The 17,126-nt window shown below is 36.1% G+C and overlaps 4 protein-coding genes and 1 pseudogene across 12 annotated transcripts in view; 3 read left to right on the forward strand and 2 right to left on the reverse strand.

Moving 5' to 3' along the window:
* Positions 1 to 2,128, forward strand: part of LOC111493984 (autophagy-related protein 18b) — an 11,233-nt gene extending 9,105 nt beyond the window's left edge. For all 7 annotated transcript variants that reach the window (XM_023143952.1, XM_023143954.1, XM_023143951.1 and 4 more), the window contains 2 exons: positions 233 to 298; positions 1,621 to 2,128. In XM_023143952.1, the coding sequence (XP_022999720.1) occupies positions 233 to 298; positions 1,621 to 1,762 (208 nt within the window). In that variant the 3' untranslated portion in view covers positions 1,763 to 2,128. The remainder of the gene's footprint in view (positions 1 to 232; positions 299 to 1,620) is intronic.
* Positions 2,129 to 3,407: 1,279 nt separating this feature from the next.
* LOC111494021 (transmembrane protein 208 homolog) lies at positions 3,408 to 7,484 on the reverse strand. Its single transcript, XM_023144004.1, has 5 exons — positions 7,236 to 7,484; positions 6,098 to 6,291; positions 4,290 to 4,374; positions 3,952 to 4,017; positions 3,408 to 3,861 (listed from the first exon to the last, which is right to left on the reverse strand). Exons 1-5 carry the CDS (start codon positions 7,317 to 7,319, stop codon positions 3,769 to 3,771), a joined length of 522 nt encoding a protein of 173 aa, XP_022999772.1. The 5' UTR covers positions 7,320 to 7,484; the 3' UTR covers positions 3,408 to 3,768.
* LOC111494029 lies at positions 5,110 to 6,090 on the forward strand (annotated as a pseudogene).
* Positions 7,485 to 8,469: 985 nt separating the features above from the next.
* LOC111494007 (tetratricopeptide repeat protein 1) lies at positions 8,470 to 11,979 on the reverse strand. The gene is made up of 5 exons (XM_023143985.1): positions 11,613 to 11,979; positions 10,726 to 10,905; positions 9,483 to 9,609; positions 9,237 to 9,350; positions 8,470 to 8,859 (listed from the first exon to the last, which is right to left on the reverse strand). Exons 1-5 carry the CDS (start codon positions 11,865 to 11,867, stop codon positions 8,744 to 8,746), a joined length of 792 nt encoding a protein of 263 aa, XP_022999753.1. The 5' UTR covers positions 11,868 to 11,979; the 3' UTR covers positions 8,470 to 8,743.
* A 1,168-nt stretch (positions 11,980 to 13,147) lies between these two features.
* The window catches only part of LOC111494015 (HD domain-containing protein 2-like), a 6,339-nt gene continuing 2,360 nt past the window's right edge, over positions 13,148 to 17,126 (forward strand). For 2 of the 3 annotated variants that reach the window (XM_023143997.1, XM_023143998.1), the window contains exons 1-6: positions 13,196 to 13,337; positions 13,658 to 13,782; positions 13,913 to 13,950; positions 14,225 to 14,335; positions 14,903 to 14,982; positions 15,509 to 15,545. In XM_023143997.1, coding sequence (XP_022999765.1) covers positions 13,203 to 13,337; positions 13,658 to 13,782; positions 13,913 to 13,950; positions 14,225 to 14,335; positions 14,903 to 14,982; positions 15,509 to 15,545 — 526 coding nt within the window. In that variant the 5' untranslated portion in view covers positions 13,196 to 13,202. Of the gene's footprint in view, positions 13,338 to 13,657; positions 13,783 to 13,912; positions 13,951 to 14,224; positions 14,336 to 14,902; positions 14,983 to 15,508; positions 15,546 to 17,126 lie in introns of all 3 variants that reach the window. The other variant, XM_023143996.1, reaches the window with a different exon arrangement.

Here is a 17,126-nt window from a genome sequence, read left to right on the forward strand (position 1 = left end):
AAAAAAAAAAAAAAAAAAAAAAGAAAAAAAAAAAAGAAAGAAGAATAAGAATGAAGTTGATTGTATCCACCAACTTTTTGATTGTTTAAGCTCATTCAATAACTTTTTTGACACGGAATTTGTAGCCTTCTTTTACAGAATCATCCTAGTGTGCAGATCATTCTTAGCTTTTGCTAAAAAAAATCCAAATTTAGCAACTTTGCTATCAAGTTTATGAAGTGTTGTTTTGCAGCTATGCAGTGATACGCAAGGTTGACAGGGTTGCCGATACATCAAGTTCTGAAATTGTAGCTTGCAGGTGAGTTGTTTATAATTCGTGATCTGCAAGCCTTGAGTGCTCCCCGTTCTACAACTTATCCTTCCATTTTCTTCAAACCTGTTTTCAGATCATGTACAAATGTGCGTTACAAAAGGCCTAATACAAAAAAAATTAATGTTAAGAAAAAAAAAAACTCCAATTGTTGAGAATAAGAGAAAAGATAACCACAAGGACAAAGACGGAACGCCTGATGAAATGATCTTCCTAGAGTAAGTTCCTTAATTCCCACTAAGTGAAACCCATTTGACTAGGCGAGGACTCATTATAATCCAAGTCACAGAGCATCATACTCCTAAGAGAACTGCTGCTTCAATTTTACAAACCTGCCCAAGCCCCCCGCTAGCAGATATTTTCCTTTTGGACTTTTCCTTTCAGGCTTCTCTTCAAGGTTTTTAAAATGCGTCTACTCAGGAGAGGTTTCTACACCTTATAAAGAATGTTTCGTTCTCCTCCCCAATCGATGTGGGATCTCACAATCCACTCCTCTTCAAGGTCTAGCGTCCTTGCCAAACGCTAGCACTTGTTCTCTTCTCCAATTGATGTGGGACCCCCCAATCCACATCCCTTTGGGGCCCAGCGTCATTGTTGACACACTGCCTCGTGTCCACCTCCCTTCGGGGCTCAGTCTTCTCGCTGGCACATTGACTGGTATTTGACTCTGATACCATTTGTAATAGTCCAAGCCCACCACTAGCAAATATTGTCTTCTTTGGACTTTTCCTTTCCGGCTTTCCCTCGAGGTTTTAAAATATGTCTGATAGGGAGAGGTTTCCACCCTTATAAAGAATGTTTCATTCTCTTCCTCAACCGATGTGTGTGGGATCTCACAAGGTTACATTATGAAGTCTCAAGGTCAAATGGACGGTACATAATCTCCAAATTTACGAGCTAGCATTCCATTGTCTGAACCTTCTATAGGAAGTCCCACAGGTTCCTTTCCACCTTAGCACCAATGACTAACCAATAAAGAAAATCCTCAATAAAAGACGATTGCCTTTTTGTGAAATGCCAACCTATTTGCATGTAGGTAGTTTCCCTGAAATGAATAGCTTACCTTGCATCCTATAAACTCTAGGCTTGTTGATTGCTTACAAGAATTGTTTCTGGTCATTCAAATGAAACCATATTTCAATTGTGATAAGTTCTGAAAATTAAGGTCATTTAGTATTTGAAATCATGATTCAGTAGAATCTTATTTTTGACCCATAAACAAACTCAGTGAAGTAAGTAACTTCTAGAAAATACCTGTATTTCTAGAAATGAGCAAGTTCTTTCCCATTTAATTTTAGATTTTGATACAGGGCCACACTAGCAATCATAACCTACAATGGTTACTTCCAGGAGTACAACTTAAGTCTCAGTAACCAGAACGAGTTCTCGAGAAGTTTGGACTGTGAATTCAATCTTTTGACTGCGATCGCCAATAACGACGTTAGGTTATGAGTTCGTTTCCTCCATGGAAGCCAAGAAAGTTCATTTACTTTCAGAAAGGTTATCCATTATGACCTTAAATGCTTCCAGTCTACCAACCTATTGAAGAAGAAAATAAAAACTCCCTCACTTTTATTTTCTGGCACAAATGGTAGGCAGTTCCGTAAATAGAAAAGAAAATACAACCGTAGAATTTGGGGAGTTTGTTAATTAGAGTCACTATTGTCATGCCATGAAGTCTGTAAATTATGTATTATTTTCGCTAAGTTATTGATTATTTTATGTTCTTCTTCCACCATTTCCTACTTAAATAACTCATTTGTGGTGTTACTGAGATCTTGTTCAAAATTGTTCGTAAATGGTAATATGCTTGAGACTTGATCCTGTATTTAGGTAGGGTGGGCAAAAGGACTTGATCAGCCCATGTTTGCGCATTTAGAAATTCAAATTGAGCAATGTCATAATGTCTAATTAGATAAATACATGATTTCTAATAAAGAGGTGTGAGTATACATTGCTTTGGTTTTTTTTATTTTTATTTTTATTTTTTTCTCTTCAAAAAGTTTAGATGTAATTTAAATTAGAAAAAGAAAATAAATTTATACAAAATTTCAAGGTTGGATTGATCATTTTCATAACTCGACCAATTTAGACCTATTAAAATTTTATTTAAAATTGCTTATTACAACTTTCATGTATATAAGCCTTCTTTAAATGTAAAAAGTAATGTAAATTGTAAAGAAATGAAATAACCAAACAAATGAGCAATCTGTTGTCTTAAAGTTATTTAGAAAGATTTTTATTATTATTATTTTTTTTATTATTATTATTATTTTTTTTTATTTATTGAAAGTAATTTTAAAAGTGAAAACAGTTAAAACCCACTAGTAAATATTCTAAGCTATAACGATTGATTAATCGATATTATCGCTGTGTTTTGTTTTTTCTAACAAATATTCTAATCGACAAACGTTCATTTAATTGATACTTTGCTCTTTTAATTCAAACTAAAAGTCAATAACTTTTCAAAAGGCAAAAAAATATATATTTTGTGACCTAATCTTTCAGATTTTCATAATGTCTAATTAGATAAACACATGATTTTGAAAAGAAGAAAAAAAAAAGGCTTGATTAATGCTCTTCGTTATGTGTTTATTCAACAAGTATATTCGTTAGAAAACATATTTTCCAAAAATCATCACAAATCTAACCCCCTTAAGGTTCAAAAGCCTTTTAAAAATAACTCCAACAAAATCAAACTAAAACTAGATAATAATCAAATGGTCCCTGCAATTTGAGTGGAATCTTAAGAAGCCTAACCTCCTTTATTCAAGAACATAAAGCCTTATCTACCTTTTCTATAAAACAAAATCGAATTATCATCTCATATCTTTTGGAGAGCAGGGCACAAATGGAGCCACAACCGAGTTGCCACCTCTCTAACGATTAATTTCAAAGGAAAGGAAGCAAATGCTAAAGGTAGGATGATTGTAACAACCCAAGTTCACTGCTAACAAATATTATCTTCGCAGGCTTTCCCTTTCGAGTTTTCCCTCAAAGTTTTAAAACAAGTTTGTTGGGTAGAGGTTTCCACACCCTTGTAAAGAATGCTTTCTTCTCCTCCCTAACCGACATGGGAGCTCTTGATTGTCAAATATCAAGGAACCAAAACTTGGAATTGGGAAGCAAAAATGTGTAGAAAGAAATTTAAAAGAGATTAAAACTATTGCTTTGATATCCTTCTCCTAGATCTGTCTGTTCTAAAGGAAACCAAAGCTGCAAAGTTGTGTACCTGTGATGTCATTTTGAAAGAGGAAACAGGGACTTCTAAAAGCTCAGTTGACAGAACGGAGGTTACAGTGATATACTTCGGCCCCTTATTCTCCTGTTATAATTAGTCAGAAAAATACACAAACTAACTTCAAGTGGGTATCTATAACTCGACTGTGTCTGCTGTCCATCTGCTCAAATTTGCATCTCATTACTTAAGTTGGTTCCGTTTAATTTTGAAGAGAAGATTATCTATTCTTGGTTTTCATAAACTTCACTCTTGAAGCTTTCTTCTCCATCTTTTCCCTCTTCTTGCGAGTCTTCTCATCCTCAGGTTCATCCTAAACGACACACGAGTACACGCCTAAATGAAAAGAGAAGACCAGACCGTGTTTATAAACAGAAAATCTTGTTTGATGAGGATAGATTACCTCTGAACCGTGTGACAATAAACTCTTAATTAAACCAGAAGATTTGTATACCCCAAATGCTGGAATCTGCAGAGCAACAGAAAAATGAACATCAAACAGAGTGGAGATGTGCCTATTTTAACTTGTTGGTCGCCTGACGAAGTATTTTGAACTTTCTAGTAGATGCATGAGCATTTGTTAATATAGGTAATAATGAAAATATTGTTTAGATGTACAACTAAAGTCATTTCAGAAAGATATATCAATGACATTATTTCACACCCAAATATCAGGGTTGTTCCTAGGCTATATATTACACTAAATGTCTAAGTTCAATTTCAAAAGTATTTGGACCTTACCACAAGGTAGGTGTACCAAAACTTCCCAGAGAGGATTGACATTATTTGCACAAAGCTCGTAATGTAGATCACGTCATGCATGTAGCTGCAAAGAACAAGGCAACCCATCAAAGATGTTTCAATTACTTATTGAAATGCCAAGAAACTGTTTATGGATGGAAGCCTCCGAGACCAGTTCTGTCAATCCAATTCTCACTACGGCAGCGGTAATTGTTCTAGGTGAATCTTTCACCCAATGTCAGTGCCGTGAGGTTTCAAAGAACTTGTAGCCATATGAACATATTGGTTCATAATTGGTCTAACTTTGAAGTCAATTACTTTATCTGTCTAATAAAAAACAAAACAAAGCTCATTTTGCTATAATGAGATTTTCTAAGTTGGAATCCCAAAGAAATTACCATATAAATTACCAAAGCACATAAGAAACAACAAGTTACGAGATAGATGGCCTTAAATCCGACCCAGCCTACATTACATTGTATTTCAGTCATTGAAGTTCCTGCCCTTCCTTCAGAGGAAAAGGCGGTGCTACTTGAAAATGTAACACATTTTCAATTCTGAGATATAGTTAAATTTAGCTATGTTTACGACACTGACTATGTCATCTTAAAAACTAGAATCGCCTCATTGAAATAATTTTAACTCAATCTCTATAGTATCCCAAGTCCCACCAACCTCCTACAGAACCTCTTAATTTTATGTAAGGTCAAAAAACGTTAGCAATGGATTTATTGTCTCTTTGAGGATGAAACTAACACATCAATTGATCAAAAGTAATCAGTGGAGCACTGCCATTTCCAAAAAGAAAAAATTAACCCTATATCATTTAAGTTTCAAGCTTGCTTTGATGTTTATATCTAATTTGGAATTTTCTCAAGGAAGAAAATTGAAAAATAACCCAGTATAGCGATAGACCAAACAATCGTGGCATTCATGTGCATTGCCCTTATCCAGACTTATTAAGCCAAATGACAAGTATACTAAATATCAATTTACAATGCTATAAATGAAAATCAATTTAAGTCATGAAATCCAGGAGGAAAAGGAAATTATATCCAGAGAGTGAACATATCAGTGCATCAAGCCATCAATTGCTGCGCATGAGCATCCCTAGCAACATCTCCGCCATGTCATACAAGCTAGGAGGGAAAGCAAACCCTCTGAAGCAACCCAAGGTTGAGAAGAAAGATTATAACGAGGTTGATATGGCCAAAATTCAAGATGAAGGAAAAGGAAAGACGCTCAGGGAGTTTAGAGCAAAGGCCCAACAGAAGGGGACCTTTGGAGATGCTAGGCTTAAGAAGAGTGGGACAAAATGAGAATTCCGTCGGATTACTTGAGCTGAAATTGCAGACGTCTGATGTCTTTTTAATCAATTGATTGTCTGACATGTTATCCTCGGTGAATCAGTGAATCCGATTAGCACATCACTATTCACCTCCATTTCAAGCATTTAATACTGAATTTTGGGATGACAACCAGAGAAAATAGCTTCATGTTATCCTCTGTGAATCAATGAATCCGATTATCAAATCACTATTCACTTCCATTTCAAGCATTTAATACTGAATTTTGGGATGACAACCAGAAAAAAATAGCTTCATCTTCCTCAAGAAATTTGATCCACGGTGAACAATATATCATACCAAGTCTTAGCAAGTTTCAGAGCTACGGTTCATTTAAACTTGGGTTACAGAACAATTAAATATGTCAGGTCTGTATTCAACAATTATACTCTATATCAAGAAGACAAAAACATGCATGAAACTGACATGTAATGACATACATTAAGAAGACAGAGGACATACCCACAAATTCCACCAGTACTCATATCAAACCCACCATCTAGAAGTTCACCGTCATCACCATATGTTGGGTCTGCCATTTTGGCAAGTTGGTTGTAAGGAATAAAATAAGCTGCGGATGTGACAATCAGACCAACCCAGTGTTTCCAAGTGAAACTTGAATGAAAAATCAGCATTCGAACCAAGATATAGATAACCTGCACAAACAAGTTACACACAGTAAACAGCATAACACTGAAGTCATACCAGTTCCACTAAGCCACACGGCGCTCCTACGCTTTATGAATCATGGTTACGGTAAAAATAAATGATATGATGAAGCATCGGGATATGCTCAGAAGGGTGCTTATTCCTTTGACAACTCTTAGGATCAAAATTAGTAATCCAAAAGAAGAATTTACCATACAAAACAAACTCTGAACTTAGTGCATGAAACATAAAAAATATAAACTAATTCTCCATCCTTCAACTTTTGGTCATCTCATATTGCTCTGAAGAAATCACAAGATTTTCCTCGACCTTACATTATAAGTGTCTCATGCACATTTGTGATACCTGTCAGACTTTAATTTACAGTCTGATTTGGAGAACATACATTTGGGGATTTTTACCCAAGAGAACAAATAAACAAATAAAAACTATCTTCATTCTTTGTTTCCAACAGAATCGTAGTATTAGAAATTAATATGTTAAATTAAAACTTTCAGCCGATGGACATAGGACGTAACAGTTTGTTGTTTGTTTATGAAACATGCACCTCATCCTACAATTATTTCCAGCTCGGAATTCCAAGTCAATTTGAGAAAATGAAACGTAAGGTGTGAGATCAAACAAAAATCAATCGATTTTGATTATTTCGAGAAGGAGCTCCAGAAGATTTTATAACAAGAATATTCAATTATTAACATTGCGACACAACCAATTGTTGCTTCATTACGAAAAAGCACATCATCCTACAATGATTTCCATCTCGGAATTCCAAGTCAAATCTCCAAAAGAAAAACACATGATCCAAAGGAAAAATCGATTGATTTTGACTACTTCAGGTTAGAACTCAAGAAATCTTCTGAATACTAAATCACTAAGGACGGATGTAAGAGTGAAGAAAATTTAGGAGAAACTATCGAATAGAAGTGCGTACGTTACAGGCTATGATGAGACGACGGAGATTTGCCATATGACGAGCGTTCTCTTCCTTGCGCTTCTTTGCTCCTTGATTTGCCATCAATGTCGGCTCGATTTCGAAATTGTTTGGTGAAATTGCAGCAAAATCTTGCTCAGTTATGGCTGGGTATCTGAATGATCCGAAGAGGAGGAAAGAACAATGAGGCCTCTGATTTCGGCTTCACGTGTAAACCGGGGATGGTCGGTCGAATCCTAATCTGCTATTAAGAAAAAATGAAATAAACTTTTAAGAAATTATTTTTTAAAAAAAAAAAAAAAAACCCTCAAATTATATATAAATAATAATAATAATAATAATAATAATCCTAACTACTTTCGTTCAAATTAGATCTTTTATAAAAATAAAAATAAAAAAAAATAAAAAAAAAATGTTTGGTTCAAAAATACTCCTTAAACTTTTTAAAATTACATTAGGTACCCTTAACTTTTAAATAAAAATTAAAAAAACAATACTGTTTAATGATTCGTCTCCGTTTATTACCTAAATATTTTAATAATATTCTATGTTAGAAATTGAGTTTGTATATGCAGTTTGAATTTAATATATAAAAAAAAATTGTAACAAGGAATTCTTGATTTTTTTTTTTTTTTTTAAAGTTTAAATTAGGGTATTTGAAATATTTTGGGATGAATTTAACGTTTCGAATATGTCCATTTTATTTATAGATATATCCGTGGAGACGGGGAATGAAGTAGGGAGTGGAAAACATTTTTTCCTAGGACAGTATTATATTCTCTATTTCCGTCCTTGCTCAATTCCCGCATAAATGAACCGGGAATATTCCCTATCCCCATCCTTGCCCAATTCCCGCATAAACGAACCGGGAATATTCCCTATCCCCATCCTTGCCCAATTCTCGCATAAATGAGCTGGGACAATATTATATTTTCTATCTCTATCCTAGCTCAATTCCCGCATAAACGAGCTAGAACATTATTATATTCCCTATCCCTGTCCAATTCCTACATAAACGAGCCAGGACAATATTATATTCTCTACCCCCGTCTTTACATGCCGCTTAATGTATGTATTTTCTGTCTATATTAAAAAAAAAAAAAAAAATTATTGGTAAGGAAGTCAATTTTGTCCCAATTTAAATTTGAATTCATCTCTGCTAATTCATCTTATATTTTTAACAAATAGAGAGGTAAAATCTCTAAGAATTCATTGATATCAATTAAGTCAAAACTTGCACTAATTAAACTCACAAATCACCCTTAAACTAAACAATCACAAGGTACAACCAACAAATAAGGTAGCATGCATGGGAAACACAGCAGCAATTTGCCGTCTGAAAGATCAAAGTAAAAACTATACCCCCAAATTTTAACACTACCATCAGTTATATTCATTAAATCCAGGAATGAACGACGCCCGGTACAAACGGGTATCGATTTTTATTCTTTTTCCGTATACTTTTCTCTTACCATCGACGTCGTAAATACAAATTGGGTAAAGCCAAGCTATTGTTGGAATGAAATCGAATAGGAACCAGTATTTGGGTCTTTGACAGCCTTGAAGTTGTCCACGCTCATGCCAAAACGACCCAACAAAGAATTGCCCATGTCTTTTAACTTTCCTGCTCAAACAGAAGCATTGCAAATTCATGAATAGGGGCAAAAAATATCGACTTAGAGGACGAAGTAATTGTTCGAACGACATCCAATGTGTATTCACTCGTCTAGATTCAAACGTTGCTTAATGCACAAAATGCAGTAATTACAGAGTTCAAAGTTTGTTTAACATAAAGATCATATATGTAAAAAAAGTTAGAATGAAAAAACTCGATTGGCTCTGCCATGGTTCTTTGTTAGCGCGTAGCAACATCCATCGAGAAATAACGACTACTTCGCATGCATGTGGCTAATCTTTGAACGGTAGGGAAGCAGATTCTAAAACAAAGAATAGTGAAATACAATACCGAAAATACTTTCAAAACAGTATAATGCCGCGTACCAATCATCTCTTCTTTCATCTTTTCTCGTTTTTGTTCGGCTAATGGTTCAAGGCGACGGATGGCCTTCTTAGCTTGGTCATTTGATGAGTCCAATTCCAATATCTTTTTCATATCTGTAAATAGATAAAATATATGTTGGAAGGAAGATTAATACAACAGCTCCAGAACAAAATGGAAAGCCTTAAAGAAAACAACTGCAGGCAAGATTGACCATTTTAAGGTAACATAAGCAAAGCAAAGTTTACCATGAATGGCCTCCTCAAAGTGTTCAAGCTTCTCGTGAGCCTCTCCTCTTCTAGACAAAGCTTTGACATATGCAGGATTGATTTCAATTGCCTTTGAGCATGCTTTGATCGTCTCATCATATTTTTCCTTAAAACAAATTATGTTCAAGATAATCACTACGTGATACAAACATACATTATCCTGCTGATGAGAAGAAAAAATGCATGTGGAATTAAAGCAAAACCTCACAAGAAAGGTCTAGATTCAATCCATCTTACTTGAAAATGGAAGCAAGCGAACAAATTAAGTTCACAAGACAGCCAAAATTCAGATGCATGAACTAAGAAGTTAAAATATACATGCATAATATTAATAGTTAGTGACAAAGGAGAAATTTGAGGCATGTGAACAGAACAAATTAATCCTCGAGGCCTTGGCTTTTTGAAGGATCATAGTTTTCATGCGATAGCCCTCCCGACTTCAATTCATTTATGTATTTATTTTTAATGGGTAAGAAACTTAGATATTGAAATCATTAATGCCGAGGGTAGACGAGGCTTCTACTTGAAATTGGGCAAAAGTATTCCAACAGACCTCCCCAAGGCAAAAATCACAGAGTAATTATAAAATATTTGTCCATCACCCCCCAAGAAGCAGCAGCTAACAGTATCCTAGAAATAATAGTAGCTTATATCTATCTCGATTAAGAGTTTTCAATTCCTTTCTAGCCCGAAGACTAGGCATTAATCAGCAAAGTCCAGAGAACCTACACAACGAGTCTGAAAGGATGACCACATGATATCAGAAAAATTCAATCCTTCACATGGAGAGGTGATTCAAATTTGTATTTTCAGGTCATTCAAAAGCTTCTGTTTACAATTTAAAAGATGGAGGAGAGAGAAAGAAACAGCATATCCCCCAAATTAATCAAGGTCTTCAAAAAACTGCACATGTTCATATATTTGTGAATGGGAATTTTAATAAATCACTATCTTTCTGGGTTGGTGATTATTGAAGCCACTCATAATAGCCTCAAGATTAACAAAAACTGAAATTGGGACTAACAACAGCATCCATGTAGAAATTAAGCATGCTACCGTAAGATCGCATAGATCACTAAAATTGGACATGTAACCCTCTAGTGACATTCGTAAAGACATTGAAAATATGAATATGGCTATAATGCATAAAAAATGAAGAAAAATATCTAAACAAGATAACACATGGTAGTCTTTTTCAATTTCAGATCTAACAAAGACATACTAGTTTCAGAAAACACACGCCACGGTTGGCATGGCATATGGACCGTAACTCCGCTGCAGAGGGCATGTCCGGAGCAATGTTCAAAGCACGATCATACTCCACTATTGCTTCCTCATATTTCCCTTCTCCAAACAGTTTATTGCCCGCCAACTTTGCATTATTTGCTTCAGCCAAGGCTTTCTGCCAGATATGTAGTAGAAGGATTCAGTAAATGAACCAAGAAAATTTTAGGCTTGCATAAAGGACGAACATATCATGACAATCACAAAATTTTAATAGCTTAGATATCCATTTACTAAATTACTTATTTCTAGATAAAAGAGACCCATTTCTCATAATTAGAGAGGAGGGGGGACAACGATTGAGCTGCATCAGAATTATGTCGGTAGGTCATGTTATCGCAACCAACAAGGAAAATCAAGATCCTAAACAAATCACAATCTGTCAACAGGTCCCTTGGCTCCATCAAAATATCCACGACTTAAAATTCCCTGCGACTTTCAGAACGGATTTTTCTTATCGCACACGAAAACACAAATCAACTGTCCGTGATATGAAAATCAAAGCGATATGAAAACAATTCATTTTCGTACATTCATCAATTCTCATTCAAACATTTAAATGTAGAACCAAAATCGCCAGCAGAGTAAATGATTCATTCGTCGAACATCATTACAGTCCAGGTTAAAGTTGTAGGCAACTTCAAATAAAATTGGAATTGGACAAGGGGAAAAACAACACACGAACTACTTTTAAAATGGATACCAGAGAAATTGAATCATTAATGTTATCGCCGATAATGCTGATCGCAGAAAGCAAAAGAAACCAATCGCCAAGCAAAAAAAAAAAAAAAACAGCACTAAACAGAGCTCAGAGGAGGGAAAGACCTCTTTAATCTCATCTTCACTTAGCGCGGCAATTTGTTCCTCGTGTTCTGGATGTTGTTCAGGATGCTGTTGATTCTCATCACCACTATCACCAAGCTCCCCATCGCTGGCAGTCTCGTAGCCATCGGAAGGTTCTTGGCTCGCACTAGATGTTGACGGAACACCGCTTGAATCCGTCGTTTTTTGGGTTGATGCAGAGGCCTTCGGAGGACTGGGAACTTCGTCCTCGGATTCCTCCATTTCTATCCGAACCATTTTCACCCACGATTCAACAAAATTCTAAGATTTTGAAACGATTTGGTTCTCAGATTCTGGGTTTTAGGGAGAGAAGACGAGACTCTGCGTTTATAAATTTGTTGGAAGAACCGAAGACATTTTCATTCCAGAAGCCTCTTTATAGATTCTTTTTGGACTTCGGGCCTTTCAGTGTTCTTTATTAGCATATTGGGCTGAGTAAGGCCCAAGTTTACTTTTTCTAGGCCGTGTTCTTTAATAGTATATTGGGCTAAGTTAGGCCCAATTTACCTTTCTTGATTTAGGCAAAGTGAGAGCGAGGGTTGCAAGACGAGTGTCTTAGACAACTTTATTTGAAATGAATTTTTTAAGGATCGTGTCGGATGGCACTGAAGTGCCAACATTGCGCCCTGCCCCATTTATCGAAAGTTGGTATATGCACCCGCTATTTGGTACAAAGTTCGTAAATGATTTGACACAGACACGAGAGAGTCCAATACCTCGATAGAACCCAGATAGATGAATATTCGGGAGGCCTCGATGAGATGAACAATACATGGGACCGTTTTCGATAGACATGTCTAAGTAAGCTACGGATGATCGATGATATCTTAGGACTTGAGATGATATCATGACATGAAGATCATGTGATTGGGAATCTAGATGACATAATTGAGACTCGACGTGCACAAGAGAGACCTTGGGCCTAGTAGAAGCAAGGTCAAGTCAAATAGCTTGACTTAGTATAGAGTCAAGTCAAACGAAGTCGCAAACGATTGAACATACATGTACGAGCGCACGTATATAGTCGAACAAACCTGGATTCTACACGAGTTGTGTTCTGTTGGTGAAGACAAACCTCACATAAGGTTCAACAAATCCATAAAGACGGACGGAAAATGTATACAGGATTTGGATTTCCCTAAAAACTTGTAATGAGTGTGTCAAAATAATAATGTTGCACGGTTGAAAATGTATGACTGTGACACTTGGTTCACAGTCAGCAAACTACTTGACTAGCAATCTCACTCTACGTTGTTCCCAATCCCGTTCATGTGCACGCTACTGATTACTCGGTGTCACATGCTACTTCTCTTCTCATTCTTAGTTACACTCGGGAGGAACCGAACAACCAAATTAACTATTCTAAATTGCTTTTAAACTCGATAGCTTAACCTAACTCGAAAATAGAGTATTGGTGCGTGTGGAAACAAATCAACATGAAATTTCGTTTGAAAAAGTTTTCTCATTCCAACTGTGTACACACGCTACTTCTTCCCAACTCTCTTGTGCACTCGGCTGGAGCTTCAATTTCGTTTCATTCTCAGTTTTCCCTTCAAATCCTCTCCTTCGTTTATGGCAACCGATGAAGCTCCTTCCTCCTCCATGCCCGTCGACGCCGGCGCTGCTCTTAATCCTCCTCCTTCCTCCGACATAGCAGCTTCAGCTTCTTCGGCTATTGATTTTCTCACCCTCTGTCAGCGCCTCAAGGTAACCTTAAATGCTGCCATTCAAACAATGCATTTTCTAGTTTCAAGTTGTTTGATGGGTGGTGTCCTCGCTAGAAATGTGAGGGAAAGGGATACAAAAATGGAACCAGAGTTAGTGGAGTACTGAAACTTTTGGGGGGTTTAAAGCATTCACCAATTATATACGGTTTATTGTTCTCCTGTTTAAATGCTGGGGTCTGAATTTCTCCTATTCATTAATAGCTTGATGGTCAAAAAACTAAACGGAAATCTGGTTTGTGTTATTCACTTCCCAGTTTTTAAGTATTGCTGATCATGCCATTTTATTTCAATCTGAATTAGACTACGAAAAGAACTGGCTGGGTTCGTAGAAGAGTCAAGGATCCGGAATCCATAGCAGATCATATGTACCGAATGGGAATAATGGCGCTCATTAGTTCGGATATTCCGGGCGTCGATAGAGACAAGTTTGTTATTCCTAACATTTTATGATCAGCTCTTATGATTATGTTTCACTCTTCATCATTGTCGTTGTTTTCGGCCCCTTGTACTGTTGTGTGGAAGGTGTTTTGATGCTATATTTATGTATATCTTCAGGTGTATAAAAATGGCAATTGTACATGACATTGCAGAAGGTGAGTTATAATTTCTTGTCCCTTCCTTTACTGTTTTATGTTTCACTGTCATTTGGACTTAATTAGCCTTACAAGAGACGGTGATAACATCTTTTGTTTAATGTTGGATTAGAACGATATTGATACTGCCTCGATATTTTTCTGAAACAAACTTCATGTTCTTGGGCGAGATAAATATATAGTCTCGAAAAGGATTAGAAGTCAATCTATTTGAATTGTTGGGACTGCTGTTATTAAATGAAAATTTTCCATGACTTGCACATCATTTGAATAGCAATTGTTGGTGACATTACCCCATTTGATGGGATTTCAAAGATGGAAAAGAGTAGACGAGAACAAGAAGCATTAGACCACATGTGCAAATTGCTTGGTGGTGGTTCAAGAGGTATGCCATTCAGTCATTTATTTTGAGGTTCAAGGGTATGATAGCTCTTATGGCTTTGCTTTTGGTTACCCAAAAGACCTCACTATACTAATAGAGATAGTATTCCCCACTTATATACCCATGATCCAACAACTCTCCCCTTCGAACAAAGTACACTATAAGCCTCCCCTTATTAATCGAGGCTCGACTCCTTTCTCTGGAGCCCTCGAACAAAGTACACCCTTTGTTCGATAATTTAGTCACTTTTGACTACATCTTCGAGGCCCACAATTCTTTGTTCGACATTTGAGGATTTTAATCGACATGGCTAAGTTTAGGGCATGACTCTAATACCATGTTAGATGAACACGACTCTCCACGTTGGTATGATATTGTCCACTTTGAGCATATGCTCTCATGACTTTGCTTTGGGCTACCCCAAAAGGCCTCATACCAATGGAGATAGTATTCCCCACTTATAAACTCATGATCTTCCACTAAATTAACCAATGTGGGACTCACTCCTAATAATCCTCAACATTGTCTGCCAACACCTTTTTCTTATAAAAATATGTGTGAATATTGCAGCCAAGGAAATCGGTGAATTGTGGATGGAGTATGAAAATAACAGTTCACCAGAAGCTAAAATTGTGAAGGATCTTGATAAGGTCAGCTACGTAAGCTTAGGAAGTTACGTAACTAAGCTCGATGCTTAATACTTGCTATGTTTTTTCTCTTCTTGACCCGGTGCTGTTTTTTTTTTTTCTGTAGCTCTTTCAAACAAGCATCTTGCACATATGCTATATGCACTTTACACTATAATTATATCATTTATAAAATTATTGATCAATATTATTTATTCTAAAAATGGAAATGCTAAGATAAATAAATTCTCATCTACCTTAGCTGATTATTATTGGCAGTAGACTGTGAAGTTAGCTCATAGCCTATAATGGATAAAAAAAGTAGCTGGCAGCTGTAGCAGTAGTTGGTTGATTAAAATTTGTGTAAGAAAAATAGGATAGAATAAGATATTTTTATTTTCCCATTCGAGGATCGTTGAAATGTATTTAACAGTGTGACAAGGCAGTATACATGGTAGGTGTATTTGAGAATTATGCTTGATAGCAAAGAACTTCTTGTTTGATTCTCATCACGGTTAACCTTTATTTAATTTTTCATGGTTTTCTACAGGTGGAGATGATTCTTCAAGCTCTGGAATATGAAAATGGTCGGTCTTCTTTTCCTGACATCTATTAAAACATATTTTTTCTTGTTTGACATATTTCTCAAAAGCAGCTGCTTTCTTTAATGGATAGTATATGTCAAATTTGAAAGGTTAAATATGAGAGGAAACTACAAATTTTGTTATGACATTTGTATGACAAAGTAACAGCGCTTTGTTGAAGTCTTTAAATCCTATTGGCGAGGATGATTTTGTACTCATTCCTCCTTCATATTTATAGCCGGTTCATCTCATAAACTACATCCATCAAGAATAGCATGAAACAAGGAGAAATAGCAGATTTTCTTTCCCACATTTGTGGAACTATCAAGAATCTTAGCTAAGATCAACAGGAGGTTTTGTCTTGTACTTTGAAGCATAGCAAGGCCGAATACAAAGGGTAAATAAAGGGCTTTTAGGTTGGAAGGGAAGGCATGAGTATCAACCACCTTCAATCTACCTTCAATCTGTGGACGATGTCATCTTCTTCTCTGATTTGTCAGATGTCTCCTCCATAAAAAAAAACATTGGATAAAATATCTCCAAAAAACAAATATTATGGGTTGGCATAAAAATTATCAAAGACCTTGCAGGAGATACGATTATAAAAAGGGTTAATGGCCGAATATGTACCTAGGATTACCCTTAAACGGGACCACAAATCCCTTTCATTCTGAAAGACCATTATTGAAAAAATAGAAATAAGATTATCCACATGGTCATCATGCTACACTTCCAAAGGCGGAAGGCTCTCCCTAATACAAGCCACATTGTCTAACCTCCCTTGTTACTATATGTCTCTGTTTGAAAATTCCACAAAAAATGGCTACGAATATGGAAAGATCAGAAACTTTTGTGGAAAGATGGTCCACACCTTGTTTGATGGAATATCATAGGCCTCCCAAAAGAAAAGGTAGGACTTGGTCTATTTTTGATAAAGGAGAAGAATAAAGATCTTCTTGCAATCACGAAGAAAGCCCATTGGGAAGAAAACTTATAAAGGTCGAATATACTCCTACATCATATACAAATTGACCCTCTTCTTCTTCTGAAAAGGGGCCATGGAAAAAACACCAAAACCTCATCACCAGCCGAATTCTCCATAGGGTGGGTGATGGAGGAAGCACATCTTTTTGGACCGATTCCTCAATTGGAAACATCATGCTAGCCTTGCGGTATCCACTTCTATATAGACTCTCTCATAGCAAAATGGCCACGATCCAAGAAATATGGAATGATGTCAACAAATTATAGGACGTGAGGCTTGGTAGGAACCTAAAGGGTAACGAAACTACGGAATGGGATGAATTAAGCCTTGACCTCGCCCCAGTTGTATTGTCTAAAGAAGCAGACTCTTGACATGCTTCCTAGTCATGACAGGGTCTTCTCTACAAAATCTTTGATGATGAACCTAGGGAAAAAAGTAGGTGCAATAAAATTCACACTAGCAAAGACATTATGGAAAGGAAATCACCCTAAAAGATGAAGTTCATTCTTTTGGAATAGCCATAAAGCCATTAGCAAGTGAAAATCTACAAACAAAAAAAAAAAAAAAAAAAAAAAAAAAAAAAAAAAAAAAAAATTTTT

Source organism: Cucurbita maxima, unplaced genomic scaffold (genome assembly GCF_002738345.1).
Source record: "Cucurbita maxima cultivar Rimu unplaced genomic scaffold, Cmax_1.0 Cma_Scf00019, whole genome shotgun sequence".
In the NCBI taxonomy this organism is placed as follows: Eukaryota; Viridiplantae; Streptophyta; class Magnoliopsida; order Cucurbitales; family Cucurbitaceae; genus Cucurbita; species Cucurbita maxima.